The sequence below is a fragment of the Salvelinus sp. IW2-2015 genome, linkage group LG18, assembly GCF_002910315.2.
Source record: "Salvelinus sp. IW2-2015 linkage group LG18, ASM291031v2, whole genome shotgun sequence".
Lineage (NCBI taxonomy): Eukaryota > Metazoa > Chordata > Actinopteri > Salmoniformes > Salmonidae > Salvelinus > Salvelinus sp. IW2-2015.
This window is the reverse complement of record NC_036858.1, coordinates 12,749,404-12,776,610: the sequence shown is the minus strand read 5'-3', so window position 1 is coordinate 12,776,610 and position 27,207 is coordinate 12,749,404. Positions and strand designations below refer to the sequence as shown.

The window sequence follows — 27,207 nt, the reverse complement described above, 5'->3', positions numbered from 1 at the left end:
GATATTCAGCAATAACATGTTTGAACAAACTTCCTGTACTTCCCCTTGTCTCTCTATTCACCCCTACATATAAATAATCAATAAGTTCTAATATGGTAACAGGAATAAGTATATTTCAAGTTAGAACCCAAGTCAATTTATTAAATCCCAACATTTATGGCAACTGCAGATAGACACTAAGGCAGGGGTGTCAAATCAACCTTGGAGGGCTTAGTGTCTGTAGGTTTTTGGTTGTTCCTTTCAATTAAGCCCTACACAACTAGGTGTGGGGAGTTCCTTAATTCATTAATCAAAAAGAAGGAAGGAGCAAAAACCTGCAAACAMTCGGCGCTCCGTGGAATGAGTTTGACACCTGTGATTTAAGGCAACAAACATTTCAAGCACAAGTCAGAAAAGTCTACCATAATTCTAGACTGATGCTTTTCTTTCTGTAATTTAAAAAACACGTACACTAAAGATAACTTTTTAAAAAATATGGCAGAAACATTAAAAGTAGTACTYGCATTATATTACACATTTGTATAAATAGTACTTTGAGAAAGTGTATCTTAACACAATGTGAATGTAAAAAAAAATAAAAAAAATACTTGCCATCAAATTCCATCTAAAAGTAAAGTGGAATGTACAGCGAGGTTCAAAATATTTGGACAGTAGCATTTCAGAGACCCACTAAATCCTAGAGGGACTGATTCAAGTGGAAGTGTTCAGAAACATTCTAATTTACATATGTGACTCAAATGACACAATACATTATTCACCATTAATTTATATTGGGCACAAAATAATCTGAAACACACCAGAACAAACTGCAAATGCATCCAGCAAGTTTGTAGTCACAAGCTTGATGTAGTCATTGCATGCTAGGAATATGGGACCAAATATTGAACGTTTGACTACTTTAATACACAAGTTGATTTGTCCCCATACTTTTAATTTCCTAAATTGGGGGGGGGGGGACTAGGTACAAAAATGGTTCATCTGATATGGATCAAAATACCCACAAATTAAATCTGACAGTCTGCACTTTAACCCCATAGACATTGTCAAAGTGCTGGAGTACAGAGCCAAAACAACAAAATTGTCACTGTCCAAATACTATTGGACCTCACTATGTCAAGTTCATGGCTCATATCCTCATCAACAGACAAAATACAGTATTGAGGATACGGAGCCACTTTGAAACATTTCACTTACATTAAACTGAATCAAAACCAATAGGCTCAAGTAAAAGGAAGCTAAATTGTAACCATGTGTGTAAAGAAATCATTCATGCTCTGATAAATGTCTGACGACTGAAAGCGCAGCCTAAAGAAATTGGAAATTGTGTATTGATCCTGAGTGTGCGGAGATCCATTTTCCAACTTCACAAACAGGTGCTCGTGCTCCTATACTGATCAAATTGATACTGGCACCTTACTACCAACTGTGCTTTGTYAATAAAATCCCTAAGGCTCAAACTGTTGTTTATAAGTTAGATGTGTTGCCAAACCTGCAACCCACCTCTTGTGTTTTCCCACACCACTTATGTTTAACATCCCATACTTGGTTACTTACAGATAAGGCTCATGATATGGGGCGGTAAAGAACTCTTAAGGACTGGAATATTCCCTTCCACCACAGGTTGGGCGGAAAAGTATAGTTCCATTGATTGTGTTTCAAAGTGAATATCATGAGCCTTATCTGTAAGCAACCAAGTACAGTGGTGTGGAAAAACACCTTAGGTGGGTTGCAGGTTTGAACATTTGAGGCAACGTCTTGGCAACACATATCTCCTCACTTATAAACAACAGTTTGAGCCTTAGGGATTTTACTGACAAGCAGTTTTTCACCTCTCTGGAATATAGCATAAAAAATGAAATGTAACCCAACATGGCTACATTCATATTATTTAAAATAGAGAACATCTGAAAGCAGAGGATCTTTTAAAACTAGTAATTTGATCTTTAAAAYATATTTTTCAATGTATACGTCAGTATACATTCTTTCATGGTACCATGATGTAACATCTGACATCAAGCCAACTAGCAGCTCATATTTCCCTCTTTTAGTCCTTCTGTTTTCTCCTTGTTTCCTCCCCCTCACACGCTAGTTGAATCCTCTATATCTTCTTCCCCTTCCCTCTGTGGGAGGAGCCGGAGGTTCTCCTCGGCCAATGGCGAGGGAGAATCCTTAGGTATTCTATTCCTTTCCAGGTGTTCGTCCAATAGGGCGGCTACGGGGGTGTCACACTCCACGGTGCTGCACTTAGTGTATACGCCCCCCATGTCGGTTCCCAGGCCACTTCCTATGGAGTTGCGTCTAGCTCTGTTCCTCAGGGTGGAGTGGATGTAGCCCAGGGGAACAGGCAACGTGGCGAATATGATCAAAACAGCCAAGACACCCAGGGCCCAGTCAGGGTAGTCCAGAGTCTCCTCTGAGGCCTGAGGGAGAGACCGAGATGATTAAATACATCTGGGTGGTTCGAGCACTGAAGGCTGATTGGTTGACAGCCGTGGTATATCAGACCGTACACAACAGTTACGACAAAATATTTATTTTAACTGCTCTAATTAAATTTTTAACCAGTTTATAATATCAATAAGGCACCTCAGGGGTTTGTGATTATATGGCCAATATACCATGACTAAGGCTGTCCAGGCACTCCGCGTTGCATCAAGCATAAGGACAGCCCTTAGCCGTGGTATATTGGCCATATACCACACCCTCTGGCCTTATTGGTTAAATATAATACGATCCAAACTGAGGACAATAGGCAGCCTAGTTTTGCCTAACCGTTTCTCTGTTCCAGGCAGTGTAGGTGGGCCGTTTGAAGCACATCTTTAGCAGGCTGGCTCCCAGCAGTCCCAGCATGGCCAGCAGACACACATACTTCCACAGGTACTTATAGACCACAGGAGGGCGCCAGTGCAGCATCTTCTCTATGTCATCAAGGAACCTGATCATTCAGATATACAAGGCAATGATCAGTGAGAGACCAGGGGAAACAGTCAGACACAGCGAGTCAACCTGAAGGATCAATGTTTTAAATCCACATTTGGAGCCACTTTCGTTCTACCTTGAATAATTCAAGTATGATTACATTTCTTCATTAGATATTCTCCGGTACTTTTGTACAATTTTTAGCCAGTAGTTCTGAAAGTAGCACCCACGAGTCAAATGTGGTCCCTGAAAATGTCAGATATGTGCACCACGTCATAGCTCTCTCTCTGGCTCTACTGTGTGTGTGTCTTGCTAGCTGTCACTCAAATGGCGAGGGGCTGAAGCTCATTGGCTGAAACTCGAATTGCTAGGGGGCTGGCCCATGTGGGGGTAAATGTAGGGAAAGTGGCACCGCACATCTTCCAAAAAACAATTGCTTTAAAACTAGGGACTTCGTGTCTAATTTAGGTAATCTGCTCATAGATTATGCATGTATGAACTACACATTGACACATCACTACAAAGGGGAGGTTTCAAAAAATACTTACTAGTCGCCAAAGTACCGGAGGATGTCTTTAATGAATATTCCGCTTTTGTGAAATAAATTGTCTCATCTAATTTCTGAGGTGTGCCAAGCGGTTCATGCAGTCACTGTAGCTAATAGGTTCTTACCGGTCAGCACCGTACACCCAGGACACGCTGAAACACTCAAACACCACCACGATGATGAGGGGCAGGGTGGCGGAGTAGTCGTCAAACATCATCACAAAGTAGTTCCCACAGCGCTGCGTGAACAGCATGCCAATCAGGAAGCCGATGATGCAGCTACACACTGGGGGATAGAGGGAGAACATTACAGATCCCACCCAGATATACTTGGCATTACTAAAGAGGAGTCAGGACGAACAGTCAGGCCCCATTATGATGCCATCTTATAAAACGTGACCGCATATTAAAATTTGGTTTGCTCCTAGGCGAAGCGAACGTCTGTGCCTCGCATACTCTCTGAAAAGACCTTTGCTTGAAAAACAAGGGAAAAAAGTGGCAATGTTTGTCCTTCTTGAGACGCCATAGCAACAACTCAGCCAGGATACACTTCCTCAAAATAGACAAATCAAGAAATCTGTAATTCATTTTGATGTTTTTACCAAGCAGGCCTTAGTCAGGCAAATTTACATCTAACTAAGATGTTTGGTGCAGTATTTCTCAAGTGAAAAAATGTTGCATGAAAACTAGTCCTCTCTCATTAAATTACAAACACTTAATTGAAGAATCCCGTCCATAGGTCCCACTCCTACTGGGAGTAGTAAGTAGTTGACCAATCACCGACGAAGGGGCGTAGACTTCGGGCTACCGAACTTCGACTGTTTTTCAAATCCCTTTTGAAATACTGACAGTCTAAACACCAATTACAAGTTACCAAATCGTATGTGTTTGTTCAGACAGCAGTCATTTGCTGACATGGCTACACTAGTTGTCATAGTAATGACAGGCGTGTTGTTACGGATACAGGTATCCTGTGTGTGTATTTTCTTTCCTTCTGCCCTATTCACAGGTGCCGCCAATCAGTCACCAATCAGTCGCTTAAGACACACCTGCTCCTTTTCCCCTACCCAATTACATCCCCTTGGTTTAAAAAGCCAGTCAGGGAGGGGATCACGTGACCCCTGAACGAGATGGCCGCATGAACTAGGAGCTCCGCACAAGTAGTTTCCAATTCCTAATCTAGCTTTAGTCAAAAAGTCATGGCGGCTACAAAAGGCGACACTACAGGTGACATTTTTACCCGGACTCGAGCACTAGCGACGGAAAAAGCCTCCAAGAAGCAGCTAGCTTCACTAATAGAGTGATAGCCCCGTAATAATAGGGATACTTAAAACAACTTAAGTGGTGCTCGTGCTTCCCATCACTCGTGTAAGCCTGCCATGGACGTTTCCCCAGTTTCTTTAAATGTTCAAAATCATAATGTAAGAACACTTAAAGCCTCAAAGGATAAGATGCACCCTCCTTCAAAACTTGATACATCTGTGGCATTGGGTTGTGATAAAACTGCACATTTTAGAGTAGCCTTGTGTCCCCGGCACAAGGTGCACCTGTGTAATGATCATGCCGTTTAATCCGCTTCTTGATATGCCACACCTGTCCGGTGGATTATCTTGGCAAAGGAGAAATGCTCAGTAACAGGAAGGTGCACAACATTTCATAGAAATTTGCTTTTTGTNCACTAGCGACGGAAAAAGCCTCCAAGAAGCAGCTAGCTTCAGAAAAAGCTAGCGCCATTAGCCAGGAGCAAGAGGACCCGTTCCCCCCCGAGGCCCAACGAATGCCAACCTCGCACTCTGTCGAAGACATCTTTTCTGAGCTGAGATCCCAACGTACAGAACTCAACACTAAACTAGATGCCATTAACGCTCAGCTCAGTGCGATAGGGGGCAAGGTGACAATCCTGGAAAATGCTTTGCCTGACATAAACAACAAGATAACCATAAACGCGGGGCGCCTGGACGACGTAGAGGGGCAAATCCTATCCACGGAAAACTTATTGACAGACGATGGAAACAATAGCATATGCTGAAAAAAAATAGAGCAGCTGGAAGAGAAAACACAGGACCTGGAAAACAGGGGGCGAAGGAATAATTGTGTTCAATTGTACTACTGGTCTGCCCAAATCCGCAACATGCTAACATGGATCACAAACAGACAAGAGTCAACGTGGATCCAGATAGAAGCACAATCCTGTGGTTCATTGCCACTAAGCTCAACTATATTCATTAATAACTTTAGTGAAGTGGGCAACATAGCCAAAACATTTGTGATTTACAGCACCCTACTAGCGTGGAGGGACTGTAAGAAATACCTGGGCATCTCCTCCCAAATATGTTCTCACTCACCTATAGTAGGCAACCCAGACTTGCCAAAAGCCCTGAGGGATGCCAACTTTAATCTTTGGCATACTCTAGGAATCAGGACCTTTTCAGACCTATTTCATCAGAAGACCACTACACTGAAATCCTTTCAAGATCACTGCTCTGCAGTGAATTCAATGTGCCAAGATCCCATTTTATTTTTAAATATAAAAAAAAAAAAATATCTTCAAATTAGACATGTCATCTCCTCATTTACTTCCAAGAGGAGGTTTAGAACTCAGTTGAATGAAGTTGAAACCCTTCTTGTCACAGCACAATCCATTAAAGGCTAAATATCCTATATCTATAGACTCCTTTCTGAGAAAGGAGGCTCCTCCTTTACTCCTTTGAAAATAATCTGGGAAAAGGACCTTGGTCTGACTATCAGTGATGAGTTATGGGCGGAGGTTTGCGACAGGGTATACTGCTCCTCTACTAATGTAAAAATTAAAGAATCTAATTACAAATTTTTGCACAAATTTTATTACACTCCCTTGAGACTCCATAAAATGAAAACAGACATTTCTCCTAACTGTAAAAGATGTACCTCTGAAAGTGGAACCTATATGCATGTATTTTGGAGCTGTAGAGAGATTGCCAGATTTTGGCAATCTATACATACTGCTGCACAGAAAATACTAGATGTACAGTTTGATATGACCCCGTGTCTCTATCTTCTTAATGCCCAGCAGGACTTTGTTCTTGATCCTGACAGAGAAAATTTGCTCATGACCATTACATACTTTGCTAAGAAATGTATTCTTCTATTGTGGGCCTCTAGTACCTCTCCTACATTTAAAATGTGGATTGACCAGATTGTTGACTTTCTCCCTCTTGAAAAGCTCACTTATGACCTCCACAAGAGACAGCCCAAGTTTGATAGACTCTGGTCTMCACTACTCAACTATATTTCAAATTGGACAGAGTGAATGGGGGGGATCAGGGAGATGAGCAGATGCGTGTTGTGTAAGGTGCTGTAAAATCTAAAAACGAATTATTGGCTCGTATGTATGTATGTATGTATATATATATATAAAACTTTTTATTATTATTATTATTATTTTTTTTAAAGTCTGTCACATCTGTGAATGTGGAATGTGTTTGGTTGGTTGATTGAAAACTTAATACAACTTTAAATAAAAAAAATAAAAAAGCCAGTCAGTTGCTTTCTCAATAACTCAATCTCTCTTTCATTCAGCCAAGTCGCCCATGGGCATACATTACCAGTAGGAATACTTTGTCTAAGAACACTAGTTAGAACTGGGCGGACCACCCGCTGTATTTTATTGGTTAGTTAGCTAGCTGTATTGAAGCAGGCAAGTCTAGCTTAGGGGTGTTTTTGAATATTTATTGTTTCTTTCCTTGGGTCCAGCTCAGCCCCTTTCCCCCCTCCCCATTACCATGTGTTTAAACAAAAAAAACATGAGTGTTTGACGGTAGATTTAAGTTGTCTGTGGTTATTAGTTCTCACTGTTCCTTTTCACTGTTATTATTTGCATGAGTTATTACGGGTCTCGTATCCATCCCCCCTAGACTGCAGGGCCAAAGGGATTCGTAACACATATGCACAGTGGTGTAGTCTGATTGGTGGTTGTTAACTCGAAATGACACAATGACAAGGTTCCAGTTTAACAACGTTTACTAAACTGTATTAGCACACTACATGGTTGCCATTGCACTCAGGCCAGGTTCATCAACAACGAGACTGCTGCGCAGGCGCACTAATAGAGTGATAGCCCCGTAATAATAGGGATACTTAAAACAACTTAAGTGGTGCTCGTGCTTCCCATCACTCATGTAAGCCTGCCATGGACGTTTCCCCAGTTTCTTTAAATGTTCAAAATCATAATGTAAGAACACTTAAAGCCTCAAAGGATAAGATGCACCCTCCTTCAAAACTTGATACATCTGTGGCATTGGGTTGTGATAAAACTGCACATTTTAGAGTWACCTTGTGTCCCCGGCACAAGGTGCACCTGTGTAATGATCATGCCGTTTAATCCGCTTCTTGATATGCCACACCTGTCCGGTGGATTATCTTGGCAAAGGAGAAATGCTCAGTAACAGGAAGGTGCACAACATTTCATAGAAATKTGCTTTTTGTGAGAATGGAACATTTCTGGGATCTTATTTCAGCTCATGAAACATGGGACGAACACTTTACATGTTGCGTTTATAATTCTGTTTAGCTTTATAGCACATTCAATTTGTTTGTAAACAATTAACAAGCTAGTTAGATACTACATGTTCTTGTAAAAACTGTCAGAGTAGCTAGCAAGCAACAAGATATGCCAAATAAGTCTAAAAACCACTTGAGGCCAAATACATCCGATTTGACCGTTCAGACAAGTCGCATGGACAGGAATCAGATTTATATCTGATTTCAAACCACCTACGAAGGTGGAAAAATATTGGATTTGAGACACTTAACTGCCAACGTGAATAAGCCTTTAGGGTACTTGACCTGTAGTTTTCTTCCAGTGGTTCCCAAATAGGGTTTAATACCAGTAAACAGTATCCTGAGATTTCCTGACCAAGCTACTTCCTGTTTCCTGAGAAAAATAATGACGGGCCAATAATATACAATTGCTATAACACACAAATGCAAAATGGGCACGTGCGATTAGCTACATGAACTGGACATAACTCTATGGCTTCAGTCATACATAAGACCAGTCATCACAACACTAACAGCCTGCCATATTTACAACAAAGTCCCCAATAGAATACTTCATGGCTTGAATTGCAGACTATCATGAATAGGCTACACGAGACCGACACAGTTACGGTAGACAATCTYCATACTACCTGTGTGGCACTGTCAGAGGCTCAAAATATGTGCGCTACTCGCTCACTTAACAAAACGGCTGATACACTGGGTCCTAAATAGACATTTGTAACATTGTTCCATGACGTTACACTACAAAAGCATGGCGGAATTGATCAACCGCGGCGCTATCCATGGTGCTGAATCTCCGCTCCTTGCTTTGTTTAGAGGAGAATCTGATCTGTTCCCTGTCAAAGTCTTATCATAAAGTAAAAACAGACCATTTTCACTAGGCTGTAATAACCTCAACAAGTTACCAGTTGGCCAACAGTGCTTCACAGATTCCTACATAAAAACKAGGCTACATCAACAAAATATGGCGGYGACTTGGATTAAATTGCAACAAATACAGAGCATTCGGAAAGCATTCAGACCCCTTCYATTTTTCCACATTTTATTACGTTACAGCCTTATTTAAATATTTTTTTATCTTCAATCTACACAAAATATCCCATAATGACAAAGYGAAAACAGGTTTTTAGAAATGTTTTAAAAATAAAAAACAAATACCTTATGTAAATAAGTATTCAGACCCTTTGCTATGAGACTCAATTGAGCTCAGGTGCATCCTGTTTACATTGATCATCCTTGAYGTTTCTACAACTTGATTGGAGTCSACCTGGGGTAAATTAAATTGATTGGACATCATTTGGAAAGGCACACACCTGTCTATGTAAGGTCCCACAGTTGACAGTACAAGTCAAAGCAAAAACCAAGCCATGAAGTAGACGGAATTGTCCATAATCCTCCGAGACAGGATTATGTCGAGGCACAGATCTGGGGAAGGGTACAAAAACATTTCTGCACACTGCTTGTGCAGCACCAAAGGTGCTTCAACAAAGTACTGAGTATAGGGTCTGAATACTTATTTAAATGTAATTTCAATTTCTAAACACCTGTTTTTGCTTTGTCATTGAGGTATTGTGTGTAAATTGATGAGAAAAAAAAACAATTTAATCCACTTTAGAATAAGGCTGTAAATTAACAAAATGTGGGAAAAGTCAAGGGGTCTGAATACTTTCCCAATACATCAAACAGTTCGATCAATGTGTATATTTCTCGATTTACAGTGGTATAGTCATGCCAGATTTTTTGCACTGGAATTATTATTTCTAAACTGCAGTTCCGTTTTGAACGGAAATCTATCAATTTTCTCGTCAAGGAAAATTGGTAGATCAAATATATACAGTGGGCCAAAAGTATTTAGTCAGCCACCAATTGTGCAAGTTCTCCCACTTAAAAAGATGAGAGGCAAAGTATTGAGAAACTTTTGTTATTGACCAAATACTTATTTTCCACCATAATTTGCAAATAAATTCATAAAAAATTCTACAATGTGATTTTCTGGATTTTTTCTCCTCATTTTGTCCGTCATAGTTGAAGTGTACCTATGATGAAAATTACAGGCCTCTCATCTTTTTAAGTGGGAGAACTTGCACAATTGGTGGCTGACTAAATACTTTTTTGCCCCACTGTATGTTCACAAACTTGAGGTCAGAAACTCACGTTAGGCTGCCTGACTGGGTCACGAGACACTCTTTACCTGTGAGTATGATCTTGTGGCGCTTCAGCACTTTGAAGTTGTCGGTGAGGGGTGTGAGGATGCCCTCCATGGTGCCAAACATGGTGCTAAGACCCAGGTTGAGCAGCATGAGGAAGAACAGGGCTGACCAGAAGGGACTGCCCGGGAACAGAGTCATGGCCTCTGTGAAGGCTATGAACGCCAGCCCTGTGCCCTCCACACCCTGCGAGAGAGGAAGGATAAGGCAAAAGGGAAGGGGAGAGAGAGAAAGAGATTTACATTTATCGTGACATAGCATCAACAGATCCAAACTTTATCTTTACATTTTATATACACATTTTAGCAATAACCCTACTAAAATGTAATTTGTTAATTCATAATGAGTGGGAGGAGCAACAAACAGGCAGGTTAGTTTGGTTTCCAAATAAAGAGGACAAAGCTGTAACTCAAAGAATATAGAGTGAGATGCAGTAAAAGAAGAGGCAGGCTTGAACGCAAGATCAACCGTTTACTTTGTTCATCTCATTCTCCAGGCTGCAGTCGGTGAGGTTGCCAGGGACCTTGGCTCCGTGAACCTTGAACCAGTCCCTGTAGGCCTCCAGGGGGTTCGAGCTGGGGTCCGAGATGTTGATAACGGGCAGCAGGTCCCGGTCAAGAGGGCCCAATGAGAACTGCTCCGACAGCTTCTCCAAGTTACTGAGAGGGGAGGGTGGAGAACAAGCAGTCAGTTCATTGTACATTTTAGCAACGGCCCAGAGTTTTCTGAMCGAGTAGGCATGGCATTTAACAGATTACTCCAACTGGTGGACCGTGGGCGATTTTATTTGGCCCCCTCAAGTTTAGCAAAAAAAACACAAAAAAAGCACACTCACTGAGTCACGCAGCGCAATGCGACTTCCCTGGCGCGGAAACCCAGCACGGCGAACACCACCAGCGTGGCGAGGACAGAGGTGAGAAAGTTGATGGTGGAGACAGTGAGGGCGTCGCGGTGGCAGTTGTTGCTGCGTGGGTTGTAGGAGGAATAGGCGATGACCGAGCCAAAGCCCAGGCCCAGGGCGAAGAAAACCTGCGTTGCCGCCTGGCGCCACACCTGCACCTCACCCCAGATCTCCAGCTGGAGGGAGAAAAGAGGGGAGGTGAAGAGAGCGAGGGGAAAAAAAGAGCGAGGGGGAGAGAGTCAGTGGAGAAACAAAGTCAGTTAACCCTGCTAGATTTCTGCCCCGGKCAACTAAGAGCTGTTATTATGAAGTGGAAAAGTCTAGKAGCAACACCAGCTCAGAYGCGAAGTGGTAGGCCACACAAGCTCACAGAACGGGACCGCTGAGCACTGAAGYGTGTAAAATACRTCTGTCCTTGGTTGCAACACTCGCTACAGAGTTCCAAACTGTCTCTGGAAGCAAGTCACCACAGCAATGTTCCAACGTCTAATGGAAAGTCTTTCATATTAATGTCCATGATTTTGGAATGAGAYGTTCAATGARCAGGTGTCCACATACACTACATGACCAAAGTGTATCTAGTTTGTTAATTGCCATGGTTTCAAAAGCTGAGAAATTCTGAACCACATACCCCTTTGGAGTAAATCAGAAGAAGTTACAAAACACACTAACAGGGTTTGTTATGTGTGTGTGCTTAAGCAGGCTGTATGGATTAGTATTAGCCAGGTTCTGGCTTTCCAGACCCTCTATTTTCCCTTATAACTATCGTTCATACAAGCAGTGTGCTGGGTGGATGATGATGATACCTTAGGGTAGAACATGTACTTGATGCCCTCTGCAGCCCCTTCCAGCATCAGCCCTCTGATGAGGAAACACAGCAGCACCACATAGGGGAAGACCGAGGAGAAATACATCACCTTGGACGAGAAGAGAAGGAGGGGTAGATAAGGCTTACAGCAGGGAAAACATTCATTTAGAACAGGGATGCAAACTGGTGAGGGCCCAAAAACGTGACACTTTTTTCTTCTTCACTGAAACACGCAGAAAATCCCTGCTAGGGGGGAAATACAGGTTTTAACTACTTAAACAAATAATATGATATACATGATCCGTCTGTGTGTAAAATAAAAAGTGGTTAATGTGAACCTAACTCGCACCTAAAAAATGTACAGAAAGCAATCCAATGTTATTTGTTGCTTAGACTTAACTGCAAATGAAAAAAAAAAACAATACACGAATATTGCAGTTAGCCATGACAGCCTTTATAATAGAATGCTTGTGACCACACACACATCTAAATACTGCATTTGGGGGGGGGGAAAAACATCCTAAATAGAATGAAACAAGCAAGCATTTTATTTTTGCTCTATTATAGTGGCCGTAAACTGAGTAAAACATAAAATAATCCCCCCCTCACTCACACACGTTACTGTCAAGTTCAATACAACAAAAGCAATATCTTTGGGCTACACTGCACATCATACACTTTCTTCCTGTGGACATCTGTTCTACAATGTGCCAGCAGATCATGATTCCCTTTGTTGGCATAATTGATCTCTTTCAGGCAGAGAGTACACCTGGCATACCCCTTTTTATCCAATCCAGCTACACTTGATCCCTGAATCCACTTGTTTAACAAGCAACACCTCATTTTCACCTAATTCTCTCATTCTGAAAATTAACCAYATACTGTAGAGGGAAARCATTCGTTTACAGATAGTAGTTAGCTATTTAACATTTCATATTTTCCCAGGGTCCAGTAAGAAACGAACGTTATAACTTGAACGGCAATGAGTCGTAACGTTATAACTTTACCAGTTAACGTTAATACTATAGCGAATTGGTTAGGTTACTAACGTCAGCTCATCTGATGTTGTAACATTAGCTAGYTAACGTTAGCTGTCTGACTTGATTAGCCAGCAAATTTTAATACCATAAACTCAATTCTTTGATCAGTAGGCTAATGTTGCTTAACATTTCTCTCGCTAGCTAACGGATAATGCGATCCAGCTAGCAAGACACTTAACAATGCTAACAGCACTTGTTCCACCACCTTTCTCCCTCACCTCAAAACTTTCCAAATGCCAGTTGTTTTTCGGTTACAGCTTATGAAGTAACTTGTTACGCTCCATCACCTTCTCACCCGTCTCCGTGGTCAGGCTTCTCACCTASCTCTTCGTTATCGTTCAGGGGACGTGCTGCTTGTGGGGTTTTTATAAGGTTTTTTGACATGCTTAACTAACTATAAGCTAGTAGGGCTTCTTATGCATTAAAGTTTGAATTACTGACTCATGTGAACCTGCATTTTCCATTAGTCTCTACTCTTACCAGTGCTCTGTCTAACCATGAGGCCACAGCCTGAAATTGCAACAAATGTATCTRAGCATAAGATATGAACAAGCAGTGTGAAATGTGTGTGCGCTGTACTGTGTGACCGAAACTTTGCTAATCTTACAGAGACACAGGAGGGGTGTAGAGGAAGGGGGGTTAATCAGGAGACTGCTGACTATGGTGTWCAATAGACAATAACAGATAAACTATACACACGAAGAACATCTGTGAGGTTCTGAGTTATGCACTATAACCCAATACTATAACAAACGTGATTAGCAACTGTATTAAATGTGATTGGATATTGACAAACTGTTGGCCTGGGAGCCTGGGTGTCTGTGTGTGTGTGCTRGAAGTAACAGTTAGCCAGATAAGAGTGCTGGGAAGCTGAGCTGTGGTTAGCCTTGAGCGAGAACAGTGGCCATTGTATACAGGTGCGAATAGCTCAGACAATATTACAGAGCTGGCTGACCTCAGTCTTTGGGGTGAAGGAGCGTAATCTACACAGCAACAGCGTCGGGACATCACATGCGCTAAGGGGCCAGGACTGGCTTAAGGCGCCAACATCAACGATAGGCTGGGTAAGTCTAAACCACGCCCAGTCTCTACTCTGACAGGCCGGCTCGGAAGTGGGAACTATCTCTGTCATGAGTATTTATTATAATGTCTTTGTCAGTAACAAGTGTCTTCTCTGTTTTCATCCTGCGTGATGTTACAGTGAACCCGTATATACGGAAATTGCATTTGCCATTTATTACTTAGTTAATAAAAAGTACATAGCATACAATTAGTGACTCATTGTCATACYTGTCCTTATACCAGATTGAATTGACGCAACCCTAACATGCTGCTTGCTGTAAATTAACTGGTAAACTGCCTTTCCACTCTTTCCAGAGCGCACGCTGATACTGTAACTAGCAAGTTGATTGTCTTTTCTCTCTTCAGTCGCGTGCTGTATTCTGTTATGTGAACGATTGGCTGAGCTTTGGATACAGCCAGTATTGCTCCAAACGCGCACCACTCGTTCGCATACAGCCAGGAGTCATCCAAAGCCCCCCGCCCCAACTTTTCTCATCGGATCTACACGAATCACGTATGTCACCTATTTCGGATTCAAAACGGCGAATTTCACCAAAAGGTGACTAGTTTGCATCCCTGTTAAGGATCTCTTGAATCTCCATCGAGTTAGTCAACCATGAGTCTGATTTACATATGCTATGTGATTTTGATTGTAGTTCTCCATCTAGAGAAATTCTTTAGTACCGAACGAATTTAAAAGCTTCCATGAAGTTCGACGTCAGTGGGATATTTCCCGAATGGGAACATTCCAAACATTTACACAGACAGGCCTATGGCCATACTAAAATCTACAAATATTTTTTTTACCCAGCAAATATGCCCTTATCGGAGTCTGACTCAGCCCACACATAAAGTTACAGATTCAGTCATTCCATCAGACTGAAGCTGAGGGTATAGAAGTCCTTGCTTGGGTGGGTTGATTCAGATTTCCTGTTCCACCTGGGCAAAATGGACAATAATCTAACGAGTAAATTGCTAAACTTTACTGAATGATCTCTTATCATAAACCTCTATGAGCGGGACCGTTAGTGGGTTTATGTTTTCACATTATCCCAAACCACTACATAGCCTATGTTTATTTATCACAATGTTTTGGGGGATATTCTAATCTGCAATGTAAGGTGACACAATGTCTAATTGTCTCTCAACCGCCGTCATATACTCTACCTTGTAGAGCACTTAGGTCTATATGTCTACATAACATGGTGCAATGGTAATAACACAATAAGAACACCTCGAACGTCAAGAATCGGGCTACATAGCTCCGCACGCTTGCGATGTCGCTTTCACTTGTCAAAACACCCCTTTGTATTTTGGCACTGCGCCATGGAAATAAGGTAGCAACAGCTGTAACTTCTAGAATTCCTTCGGTTTTCTGTCCCCATCATTTCAGATTGCGTATCTCATTCATATCCATCATCGCTTAAATGCTTGCTACACATACACAGCGAGAGTATTTACAATTTCTAATTGCTACTAACCGTCTTCATCTCTCTGGATATTTTATCGAACAACAGTGACATTTGGRRGAGAGGGCAAACTCCACTGAACTAGACTCAATGTATGGAATCACTTGGGAGTTAGTGGATTTTGGATAAACTTCCCCTTTAAGTGGAACATTCAGTACCTTGGCAGAGGATTTGATGCCCTTGAACATGCCCAAGCAGACGATGGTCCAGGCGGCCAGCAGGCAGCAGGTGATGACAGGGTTAAACTCGCCCGTCTCGCTGATGGAGTTGGTGATGTTAAGAGCCTTCCGGAACCAGAAGTAGGTGGTAGGACTGCTGGCCACACATTCCTTCACTGAGATTAAGAAACAAAGCAATGGTCAGGTGAAAATGTTAGGCAAAGAATATGGAAGAAGATTGTTGCAGCCGAAATGACAACCTATTCCTTATATARTACACTATATAGGGCAGGGATGGCGAAACTGGTGGCCCCCAAGAATCAATTTTCACACAAAAAGTTATATATATAGTATAAATATTTTTGGGGAACTCGGTCGGGGTCTCAACTTACTGTTTGTCAACAGTTAGAATACAGCAGGTGCAATTGAAACGTGGTTGCGCATCAGCAGTTTTTCGATTGTTATGTCAGTCACTGACAGTCACTCAATTAGCTCGTGTGGGCCCCAAAAATTTGACTGGTAAATTATTTAACTTGCGGTCAGGATGGTCGAATTATCGATGCATTGACCATCATATAACTGAAGACATTTGGCTCCACCATATAGTTAAATATTAAATTGCCAAAAAAATAATTGCCGCTTATCAATCTGGGTACTGCAGACCCACTGTTGCCCCTCATGATGAGTTCAGATATTTTTTGTGGGCCCCACCCACATCAAAGTTGCCCATCCCTGATAAAGGGAATACGGCAGCTTTTCAGACACAGCTGATGGGTCGTTGCTATGGGAGTGTTTACTTACCAGTTATGTTACCGTGTTTCGGACACTCTTGCCAAGGTAGTGGATACTGAAATGAGTTTCCTAAGTAGAAAAGGCTCCAGCTGATGATCACGTTGTAGTAGAGAGCAACAAAAAAACACACCTGAAAAGGAGAAAAGTTTACATGGGTTAGTAACACATTCTTGTCTCCCTCAGGATCTCCTACCAGGCATTTCATGTTCATACGACACCCTGATATTTATAACATGTTCGGGATACAACTTTGAACTCTATTAGAATGCTCTCCAGTCAAGTGATGTTATTTAAAGTCAAATGCAATGCGCCCATAGGATTTCAAATCTCATGCTCAAACTGAAGCATTGCTAATCCTTGACCTTGGGCCATGTGTGGTCAGGTCAGGGGTGTATTCATTACGGAATCCGTATAAAAACAAAATAGAAACTTGTTTGCTCTGGGACAAATTCAGGTAAATCCTCCCTGTTTCGTTTAAGAGTTCTTGCAACAGAATTGGCGCAATGAATCCGCCCCAGGTCACCGGAGTTTGTATGACTAGCGGACAGCTACATTGTTAAATCTCTCACCACACAGCTGGAGTAGCCGATCCCCGCCAGCTTGGGAGAGATGTGCTTCCACACTCCGATGCTGCCCTGCCGGATGGACTGACCAGCCGCCAGCTCCAGGAAGAACAGGGGAATGCCCACAAGGATCATGAGCAGCACGTACAAGAGGAGAAAGGCCCCTGTGGGAAGGAGAAAAAGATAAAACTGTTCATGAGGCCTAAAAACAAAACTGGCCTTGTGCCAAGTGTTAGTTAATGACAGTGAGGATAGTAATTGAATCATATTGGCAAATCCATTAGGACATTTGAAGATGCACTAAAAAGGCATACTGAGTTATTGTTTTCCAAGACAAATGCATTCACAGCAAAGATTAAAAGAAAATGTTCAAGTAGTTTGACCTTTGCCAGTATTTATAACATGTCTCAGAGTAGGAGTGCTGATCTAGGATCAGGTCTCCCTTATCCATCTAATCTTCTTCATTATGATCTCCTGCTGATCTAGGATCAGGTCTCCCTTATCCATCTAATCTTCTTCATTATGATCTAAAAAAGGCTAAACTGATCCTAGACCAGGAATATTCATCCAATATGAGTATGGGCCCAGGTGAGAAAACAAAAACAAAAATGTATGTACTCACTACTGTAAGACACTCTGGATAAGAGTGGCTGCTTAATGACTCAAATGTAAAACCCACTGATATTGACACCATCCTCACCTCCTCCATTTTGATGGCAGAGGTAGGGGAACCTCCACACGTTGCCCAGGCCAACGCTGAACCCCACCTGAGCCAGGAAATACTCCACTTTACTGTCCCACCCATCCCGGGCGGGGGGCTCCACTACGCCCTCCTGACTATCCTCGCCAGCCAAGCTGCCCAGCTGAGTCTCTGGTGTCACCGCCGTGTAATCGTCATTGGGCAGGGGAGGCTTCTCCATCTATCAAAAGATGGAAACAATATAATTTAGTAGGGCCGGGACAATACCAGTATCGAGACACTCATTAGTATCATGGCAAGGAAACCAGACACGAAGCAGATTTAACTTCTTTAGGAAAACAGCCCTGATGTTGGAAACAAAGATTAAATGTGTATCTGGATGACAATTTCTTTTCCAAGCTATAGCACACAATATTTTACATACAGCAGGTTTTTAAAGGAACAGAGTTGTCTGCTTCAATTTTTGCCATGGGAAAAAATATTGCGATACTGGTATCATCTCAGCCATAAAGTTGTGTGGCTAGTAATATGCCACATGCATATAGGCTACTACATGCATGGGGTGAATCGAAAGTGGGCACACCAAGCAAAAAGTGCATTGGGTAAATCCATTTGAATCACTTTTTGACAGCATCCCTTTTGATTGAAAACTTTCCATAAATGTTTGCCCATGAAAGAAGGGGTCAGAAAGTGACTTTTTAGACCCGAATGCCAAAACATTCAAGAGACAATGGTGCTAAAAGTTTACCTATTTTGGAAACCCTACCCTACCATGAGACATCCATGTCTTCATCACTGGAAAAGAAACTGGCAAAATCCTAGAGGAAAACCTGGTTCAGTCAGCTTTCCACCAGACACTGGGAGATAATTGTCCCCTTCAGCAGGACAATAACCTAAAACACAAGGTTAAATGTACACAATCTCCATAGACAAACATTGGCAGTAGAATGGAATCACTGAAAAGCTCAGTGGCTTTCAACGTGGCACCGTAATAGGATGCCACCTTTCCAACAAGTCAGCTCATCACATTTCTGCCCAAGCCAACTGTAAGTGATGTTATTGTGAAGTGGAAACCTCTAGGAGCAACAATGGCTCAGCCCCGAAGTGGTAGGCCACACAAGCTCACAGAATGGGACCGCAGAGTGCTGAAGCGTGTAAAATCCGTTGCAAACTGCTTCTGGAAGCAACGTCAGCACAAGAACGTTCCGTCGGGAGAATCATGAAAATGGGTTTCTATGGCCGAGCAGCCACATACAAGCCTAAGATCACAGTGTGCAATGCCAAGGGTTGGCTGGAGTGGTGTAAAGCTCACAGCCATTGGAATCTGGAAGCGCTTTTTCTGGAGTGACGAATCACGCTTCACCATCTGGCAGTCCAACAGACAAATCTGACTGGTTTTGGCCGATGCCAGTAGAACGCTACCTGCCCCAATACGTAGTGCCATCTGCACATTTTGTTGGAGGCATAATGGTTTGGGGTTGTTTTTCATGGTTCGGGTAGGCCCCTTAGTTCCATTGAAGGGTAATCTTAACGCTACAGCATACAATGACATTGTAGACGATTCTGTGCTTCCAACTTTGTGGCAACAGTTTGGGGAAGACCCTTTCCTGTTTCAGCATGACAATGCCCCCGTGCACAAAGCAAATTCCCTACAAAAATAGTTTGTCGAGATCGGTGTGGGAGAACTTGACTGGCCTGTACAGAGCCCTGACCTCAACCCCATCGAACACCTAAGGGATGAATTGGAACGCCGATTGCGAGCCACGCCTAATCGCCCAACATCAGTGCCCGATTTCACTAATGCTCATGGCTGAATGGAAGCAAGTCCCTGCAGCAATGTTCCAACATCTGGTGTAAAGCCCTCCCAGAAGAGTGGAGGCTGTTATAGCAGAAAAGGGGGACAAACGTCATATTAAATGCCCATGATTTTGGAATGAGATGTTCAAATGAGCAGGTGTCCACATACTTTTGGTCATGTAGTGTAAATTGGCTTAAATCTATTGCAAGACTTGATAAAGGCTGGTGAGCAATGACCAACAACCAACTTGACAGAGCTTGAATATTATTTTTTTTACAATTCATGTGCAAATATGTGTTAAGTTCATAGACTTACACAAAAAGACTCACAGCGATTGCCAAAGATGATTCTAACATGTATTGATGCAGGGGTGTGAATACTTATGTAAATTAGATATTTTTGTGTTTAATTTTCAATAAATTTGCAAAAATGTCATTGTGGGGTATTRTGTGTAGATGGGTGAGAATTATTCAATTTTGAATTCAGGCTGTAGTGCAACAAAATGTGGAATAAGTCAAGGTGTATGAATACTTTCTGAAGTAACACTGTAGCTTAGACCCTATTTCACTTCTGAGGTTTTTGTGTTGTGCTCCCCATCGGTTCAGACAACATGCTCTTGAATACAAGGTGGGTGTCATTTCAATCATAGAAATAGAATTCATAGACGGACCTATCCTTTCAGACCACTGCAATTTAACTGGTACATCACTGAAATTGACATTTTTACTACCACAAAGATGACCATTTGTAAAATGGTTTCTTGCATCAAACAACATTTTCAGTCACCTTGTCAGCCAAAACTCCACCCTGTATTCATGTGTCTCAACCGATGGCAAGCACAACACAAAAACCTTAGACCATGTAAAATAGGGGCTAAGCTACAACATCAGCAAATATTAAATTAAATCAGTTTACATTACAATTTAGTGATAAAACATTTTTACAGAAATGATTAAATAGTTTAACAACCCTGTTTGTAAGCTGATATCAATCACCAACCTTTATCTTTTCCAGTATGAAGACATGGATGTCTCATGGTATGCAAAACGTGTCAACTAAGTACCTTTATCTTTTGGATGATTTGGCATTCAGGCCCAAAAAGTCACCTTCTAAGCACTTCTACATTAGGGAAATGTGTGGAAGGATTCGTTCAAATCAAAAAGGGGTGCTGTCAAAAAGTGATTGAATTCAAATAGACTTAACCTATTTGTAGTAGCCTCCCCCACCTCTCTTTGTCATGAATTCACCAAGTTCATAAAACTTTTCTGTTCGGTGTTTCACTGTGGCAGCATTTAGCTACAGGTAGGGTTGCAAAGGCTCGGAAACTTTCTGGTAAATTCCCCCCCAAAATTCTGAAATTTTCCATGGGGGGGTTAAGCCTGGGAATTTTGCTTAAATTCGTAAAAAAAGTTAGCTTATAACAGCGAACCGGTTTTGTGGGATACACATAAGACAATTCTAGGTCTTGTGGCATATTTTGGTTAAACTAGCCCCAATTCAATGGAATTGCAACCGTCTGCATGCACAGTGCATTCTTCCATCACATGTACAGCTGATTCTCAAGATCTTGCACACTAATGAGAAGCTATTGAGCTCACACTACTACACTGTCTGAGCCAAGGACTACATGCTAACTGGTAAGTTTGGATTACAATACTGGGTGGGGTGAATATATTTTATRTGACATACATGATTTTTTGTTAACTAGTAAATAGTAGCCTACAGCAAAGTGTGTTTAAATCATTGTTTGTTAACAATTTCTGCTAGTTAGTTTTTTGCTACCATGTGGGTTTTTAGCTTACTTGAGCCTGCCAACTGAGTGTTATTTCACCTGTTTCTATACATGTTTCATTTAAAAACATTTATTTTACAAAGGTGTTGTTTTATCTAACTTCTTAACTATTTATCTGTATATGAAATTGTATTTTTTTTGTTTTACTTTTGTGTGTGCAGACATTTCACTGCAGCTAATGTAGAAGGAAAAGCTGTGTACATTTACAAATTCTGTGCCAAATCATATGTGAAGAATGCAACAAAGATGCAGAAATATCTGGCCAAGTGCATAAAGTTCCCTCAGAGCTCACAACAAGCACCCTCTGACAAAAGTCCCTCTATTTCTATTCGAGGTGAAAATGATACAAATCAGACACCTTATCGATAGCAACAGCTCACGTTCCTCCAGGAATCAGAAGTTTTGACTCAATGGAGGAACGTAGTCATACACAGCCTTTGCTCGAGCTGTGTATGCCTCGGATGCTCACAGGCAATGTATGTTGGAAGAGTTTTCTGAATGTTCTTCTCCCAGCATACACCCCTCCAACCAGACATGCTTTATCTACTAATTTGCTTGATGCAGAGTTCAAGTGAAGGTCAAGCAAATCATAGAGAAAGCAGACTGTATTGCAATCATCTCTGATGGGTGGTCGAATGTTCGTGGGCAAGGAATAATTAACTACATCATCTCCACCCCTCAATCAGTATTCTGCAAGAACACAGACACAAGGGACAACAGACACAMMGGTCTCTACATTGAAGATGAGCTGATGGCAGTCAAAAATGACCTTGGACCACAGAAGGTATTTGCACTGGTGACAGACAATGCTGCGAACATGAAGGCTGCTTGGTCTAAAGTGGAAGAGTCCTACCCTTACATCACACCCATTGGCTGTGCTGCTCATGCAGTGAATCTGCTCCTCAAGAAAATTATGGCACTGAAAACATTGGATACACTCTACAAGAGAGTCAAGGAAATGGTTAGGTATGTGAAGGGTCATCAAGTTATTGCAGCAATCTACCTCACCAAGCAAAGTGATAAGAATAAGAGCACCACATTGAAGCTGCCCAGCAACACCAGTTGGGGTGGTGTTGTCATCATGTTTGACAGTCTGTCTGAGGGGAAGGAGTCTCTCCAAGAAATGGACATTTCACAGTCTGCCAATATGGACAGCCCCATCAAGAGGATCCTCCTGGATGATGTATTTTGGGAGAGTGGTAAGCAGCCTGAAAYTCCTGAAACCTATAGCAGTAGCCATTGCACGGATTGAGGGAGACAATGCCATCCTGTCTGATGTTCAGACTCTGCTTGCAGACGTAAGAGAAGAAATCCATACTGCCCTGCCCACTTCACTGTTGCTCCAAGCAGAGGAAACTGCAGTTCTGAAATACATCAAAAAGCGTGAAGACYTCTGCCTGAAGCCCATACACGCCGCAGCGTACATGTTGGACCTCAAGTATGCTGGCAAGAGCATCTTGTCTGGTGCAGAGATCAACAAGGCCTATGGTGTCATCACTACCGTGTCTCGCCACCTTGGCCTGGATGAGGGCAAGGTTCTTGGCAGTCKGGCGAAGTACACTTCCAAGCAAGTGCTTTGGGATGGAGATGCAATATGGCAGTCGTGCCAACATATCACATCAGCCACCTGGTAGAAGGGACTTTGTGGATCTGCTGCCTCCATCATCCTCCAAATCCCACCAACATCAGCCGCCTCGGAGCGCAACTGGTCCTTGTTTGGGAACACACACACACCAAAGCACGCAAAAGGCTGACCAATACATGGGTTGAAAAAGTGGTTGCCATCTGGGCAAATTTTWGGCTTTTTGAGCCTGACAACAAGCTAACCTCAACAWGGTTGGAAAGCGACAGTGAAGATGAGGCCTCAGAGTCTGATGTTCAAGAGGTGGACATTGAGGAGGTCCAGGGAGAAGACATGATAGCCTGAGAGGAAGACAACCAAAGCTTTAGTTTCTAGACTATCATTTTACAGGTCATTGGGGTCATTCAATATTCCCTTTTGTTGCTCAATGAAATCATCCCATGTGAAGTCAACTCATTTAATTAATGTTCAATTCGTAACTCAATTGGGGTTTTTTTCTATTGGAAGGATTTAATAATTTGCAATTGTCTACTTATGATAAGGTAAAAGGTTTATGTTCGTCTCAAATGATATGGGAAATATATCAAATGCAAAAAACATCTACATTTAAATGGTATTAATATTAATTTGCATACATTTCCGTTAACTCTCATATATTCACACGGAAAGTTTCCACCTCTGAATATTCCCCAAAATGTGCAACCCTAGCTACAGGGTTGTTCCATTTGATTTCAATCACTTTGACTGTACCCCTTTGGATTAGAATAAAACTTTTGATACATATTTGCCCATGGTTGAAGTGGTCAGAAAAYAACTTTTTCTACCCGAATGCCAAAACATTTAGGAGATAGAGGGGCTCCAAGTTTTGCATACTCCACCCTACCATGAAACAACCATGTCTTCATTACTGGAAAAGATAAATGGTTGAGTTGGTATTATTTAAACGCTTACAAATAGGATTGTCAAACTATTTGATAATTTATTCTTTTTTTTTTTACCTTTAATGTCAATTGTCAATGTTTTCTTCATATGCTGTAGCTTAGACACTATTTTTCATCAGAGGTGTTTGTGTTGTGTCATCAATTAAGTCAACATGCTCTTGAATACAGTGTGGTGGGTGTCATATTTAGACTGATAAACGTACTAAAGTGGGTTTAAAATGTAAACATCAACATTCAAAATGGTAGCACAAAGATGGTTGAAGGTCCACACAGAGAATGTTGACTTAAATGACAATATCTGTTGTTTTAAATTACTGTTAAACTTCCATAGGAAAYCRATAGAAATATAGATAATAGAATAGGCATTACCATTTAAGTTGAYATTCAACAGTGGATTGACAGGCAGCCATCTTTGTGACAGCAATTGGAAGCAAAAATGTCAATTCAATTAAAATGTCAACGATGTACCAGCTAAATTGCAGTGGTCTGAAGGGATAAGTCATTCTATTAATTATATTTGTATTATTAAAATTACACCCACCCTGTATKCAAGAGTATGCGGTGTCTCAACYGATGGAGACATGGGTGTCTCATGGTAGGGTATTCAAAACGGGTAAACTTTGAGCAAAATGTGTTGGCATACGGGTCCAAAAAGTTATTTTCTGACCACTTCTASCATGGGMCAATACAGTGGGGCTGGAATTCTTGGATCCCTTGACAAAGATGAGCARAAAAGACTGTATAAAATAAATACAAATACTGAGCTATATTGTATTGAATGTTTATTTTTTACATTACACTTTTATACTTATAATTGCTCAAAGAAAGATTGTTTGAGAAGTAATAAAATCTACAAGAGTCTACATTATTGGAACCYGTTTTCAATACTTCAGCACCCTCCCCTAATAGGCACAATTAAATGAAAGATTGGCATGGTTGTTATATGAGTACTTTGGGAATATGAACTCATCATGGCCAGAAAAGGTGAYACTTGTTCATGATGCTGTTAACCTTAAGGGCCTCAGAACCAGTGGAAGCAAAATAGCCCCATAACATCAAAGATCCACCACCATATTTAACAGTAGGGATGAGTTTTTTTTCTGCATATTCATTGTTTTCTCTTAGGGCAAACCCACAAGTGKTGTGGGGGTTAGTGCAATTCGGGATCCTTGGGACAACCTTACCMTAAATTCTAACCTTAACCATTTTAAATGTCAACTTCRATGGGGTGACGTCAGAGTTAGGCCGTCCCAAGGACCCCGTTCATAGGTAGACGTTATTTTTGWCCATGTTATCTGGGATCCTTGGGACGGCCCTACCTCATTGAAGTTTACATTTAAAATGGTTAAAGGGTTAGGGTAGGGGTTTTATACCTCAGTGGCCGATGACCTCCATTTTCATGTCACATGACTAAACAAAAGGGGGTGCTGTCAAAATGTGATTGAAATCAAATGTTATGACCCTACAGCAAAATAGCAATTATTTTGGGTTAGGCGCTCTATTATGTAGCCAGTTCCCACTGTAACACAGCACTGTACAACACCCAGACAACTCSGAGAGGGGCACTCACCACGTGACAACATAAGACATTGTCTCATCCAATTACTACTTATGTTTTTTATTTTCTTTAAAATCACCAGATAATCGCCAGTCCTTTACATGTAGAAGCATCAAATTTGTATTATCACGAAACATTACAGGTGGCCTGCTATAGTAATAGCAGATACAAGACATTGACAATGGGTGAAATGAACCGATTGCATCAACTAAGCGCAACACGCCACTCAGCTCAATTCCAATTTGTCTAAAATTGCATGTCTTCATGTTGAAAAAGACTCACCTGACCTCTATGTTAATTAAATATTTCCAGTGTAGGAACAGTGGGTAAGGGCCGCCAGCGACCTAAAAAGAAAAAACTCCAGGCTAGCTAGCGTTAGCTAGCTAACAGTAGTAACGAAACATGTGGCATCCACTAAATCCAACTTCAACAATGCAGCTACAACCAGATTCCCTGCGCCGTGATGTAGCTAGAAGTGGGATCAAAATATGTGAGCGATCGCTTACAAATTCACATGAAAAGTCATTCTGGTTCGAACAATAGAGTTAGTATAGATTATTAAACGATATTAATCAGATTCATGCGGGACCTCAAAGAAGCAGGCGTTTTTTGTGGGCGTGTGTATTTCCACTGCCGCGTATTTTGGGGGCAGGGGCCACAATTATTCTTCTGCGCAACAAAATTATTCTGTACTGAATGTGAGAATTTTGTCGGTTTATGTTTGAAACCACTCAATTAGCTTCAACAAATCCCTCCAACATTATATTTTTTTCCTGTCATAATTTCTTTTGAAATATTACCACAAAAATAAAATAATATTAACCTTATTTTTGCTGTCACTTGGACGATGGCCAACTATTGTTGGGTTAAAATACATACTCTCATCTGCCTAAGGTGGTATTGATGTGAATCAACTATATTATGTGAGGGATGTAAATGTTGCACAATAATATTACAGAACACGTTCAAATATTTATAAACAACAAGTCATTGTCATTCGTTTAGAAATATATATATATATATATATATATATTAGACAAAACAATGTAAATAGCATATGGTATGATACCCCCATTATTATGCCACTGCTATTTAACAGTGTCATAGACCTTATATAATGGTTTGTACCCCAAGTAATTTGTTGTGACTGCTGCGGTCCACCCACATTTCATTTTCCCATGGAATGGCAAATACCTACCTATACCACGTTGCAACTTTCTGCGTGTGCTGTTGTCCTCTGTCTTGTTTTTTCTTTAGCGTTCTATCACATAGTTTAGAGTTAACATGCTGCCTACTTGATAGTTACTTGAAAAAATATGAATGACGACTTCATCATTCCAGGTGGATATAATAACACTACTCAAACTAGTCTAATTTGGGAAGCAGGCTAAACTTAAGAATCTGATGTAACAACTGTTGAGGTTCACAAAGCAGCGGCGTCCAAGCCCAACAATGCAACCCCCCAAAAACGATGTGCTAAAGGCACAAACAAGTACGAAATAGATTAGAAAAAAAGAGTAGTGAACATGCTCGCCATTTCTCATGTTATTTCAAAAGAAGGTAAAAACATGTACTTCGAAAACCATATATTTTACACCATCTAAACAGTCTGTCTGTTCCACTTAACATATTCATTGTTTTTATTCTCAAATAAAAGCAATAATGCAACACAATATGATATTATGCTTTAAATGAATGACTATAAATACCTTGGCGTAACAGAATAGTTATTTCTCTTAACTTTAAAAAAGTCCAATTTCATCGAGTTCGACACAAACGCCACGTTGATACGAGGGCACTACTTCTTTAAAGTTCTACGGCAGACGACACCT

General features: G+C 41.3%; 1 protein-coding gene across 4 annotated transcripts; it reads right to left on the bottom strand.

The window, feature by feature from the left end:
* Positions 1-113: 113 nt before the first annotated feature.
* On the bottom strand, positions 114-27,207 carry LOC111978472 (sodium-dependent neutral amino acid transporter B(0)AT2). Of its 4 annotated transcripts, none has more exons than XM_024008560.2 (12): positions 27,085-27,207; positions 17,705-17,924; positions 17,011-17,168; positions 16,451-16,571; positions 15,650-15,825; positions 11,919-12,029; positions 11,047-11,288; positions 10,687-10,870; positions 10,196-10,397; positions 3,592-3,751; positions 2,773-2,935; positions 114-2,420 (listed from the first exon to the last, which is right to left on the bottom strand). In XM_024008560.2, the coding sequence occupies exons 2-12, from the start codon at positions 17,922-17,924 to the stop codon at positions 2,079-2,081; spliced, it is 2,079 nt and encodes a 692-aa protein (XP_023864328.1). In that variant the 5' UTR covers positions 27,085-27,207; the 3' UTR covers positions 114-2,078. The 4 variants fall into 4 exon arrangements, with proteins under 4 accessions (XP_023864328.1, XP_023864326.1, XP_023864327.1 ...); XM_024008558.2 differs by lacking the exon at positions 27,085-27,207 and adding an exon at positions 25,658-26,019; XM_024008559.2 differs by lacking the exon at positions 27,085-27,207 and adding an exon at positions 25,663-26,019.

Excerpts from the sequence above, each read along its gene's own strand:
- LOC111978472 (XM_024008560.2), bottom strand. The coding sequence starts at position 17,924 with ATGGAGAAGCCTCCCCTGCCCAATGACGATTACACGGCGGTGACACCA. Across the intron at positions 10,871-11,046 it reads GCATTGCGCTGCGTGACTCA|TAACTTGGAGAAGCTGTCGG; the intron begins GTGAGTGTGCTT and ends CTCCCCTCTCAG. Across the intron at positions 2,936-3,591 it reads TGGGTGTACGGTGCTGACCG|GTTCCTTGATGACATAGAGA; the intron begins GTAAGAACCTAT and ends CTGAATGATCAG.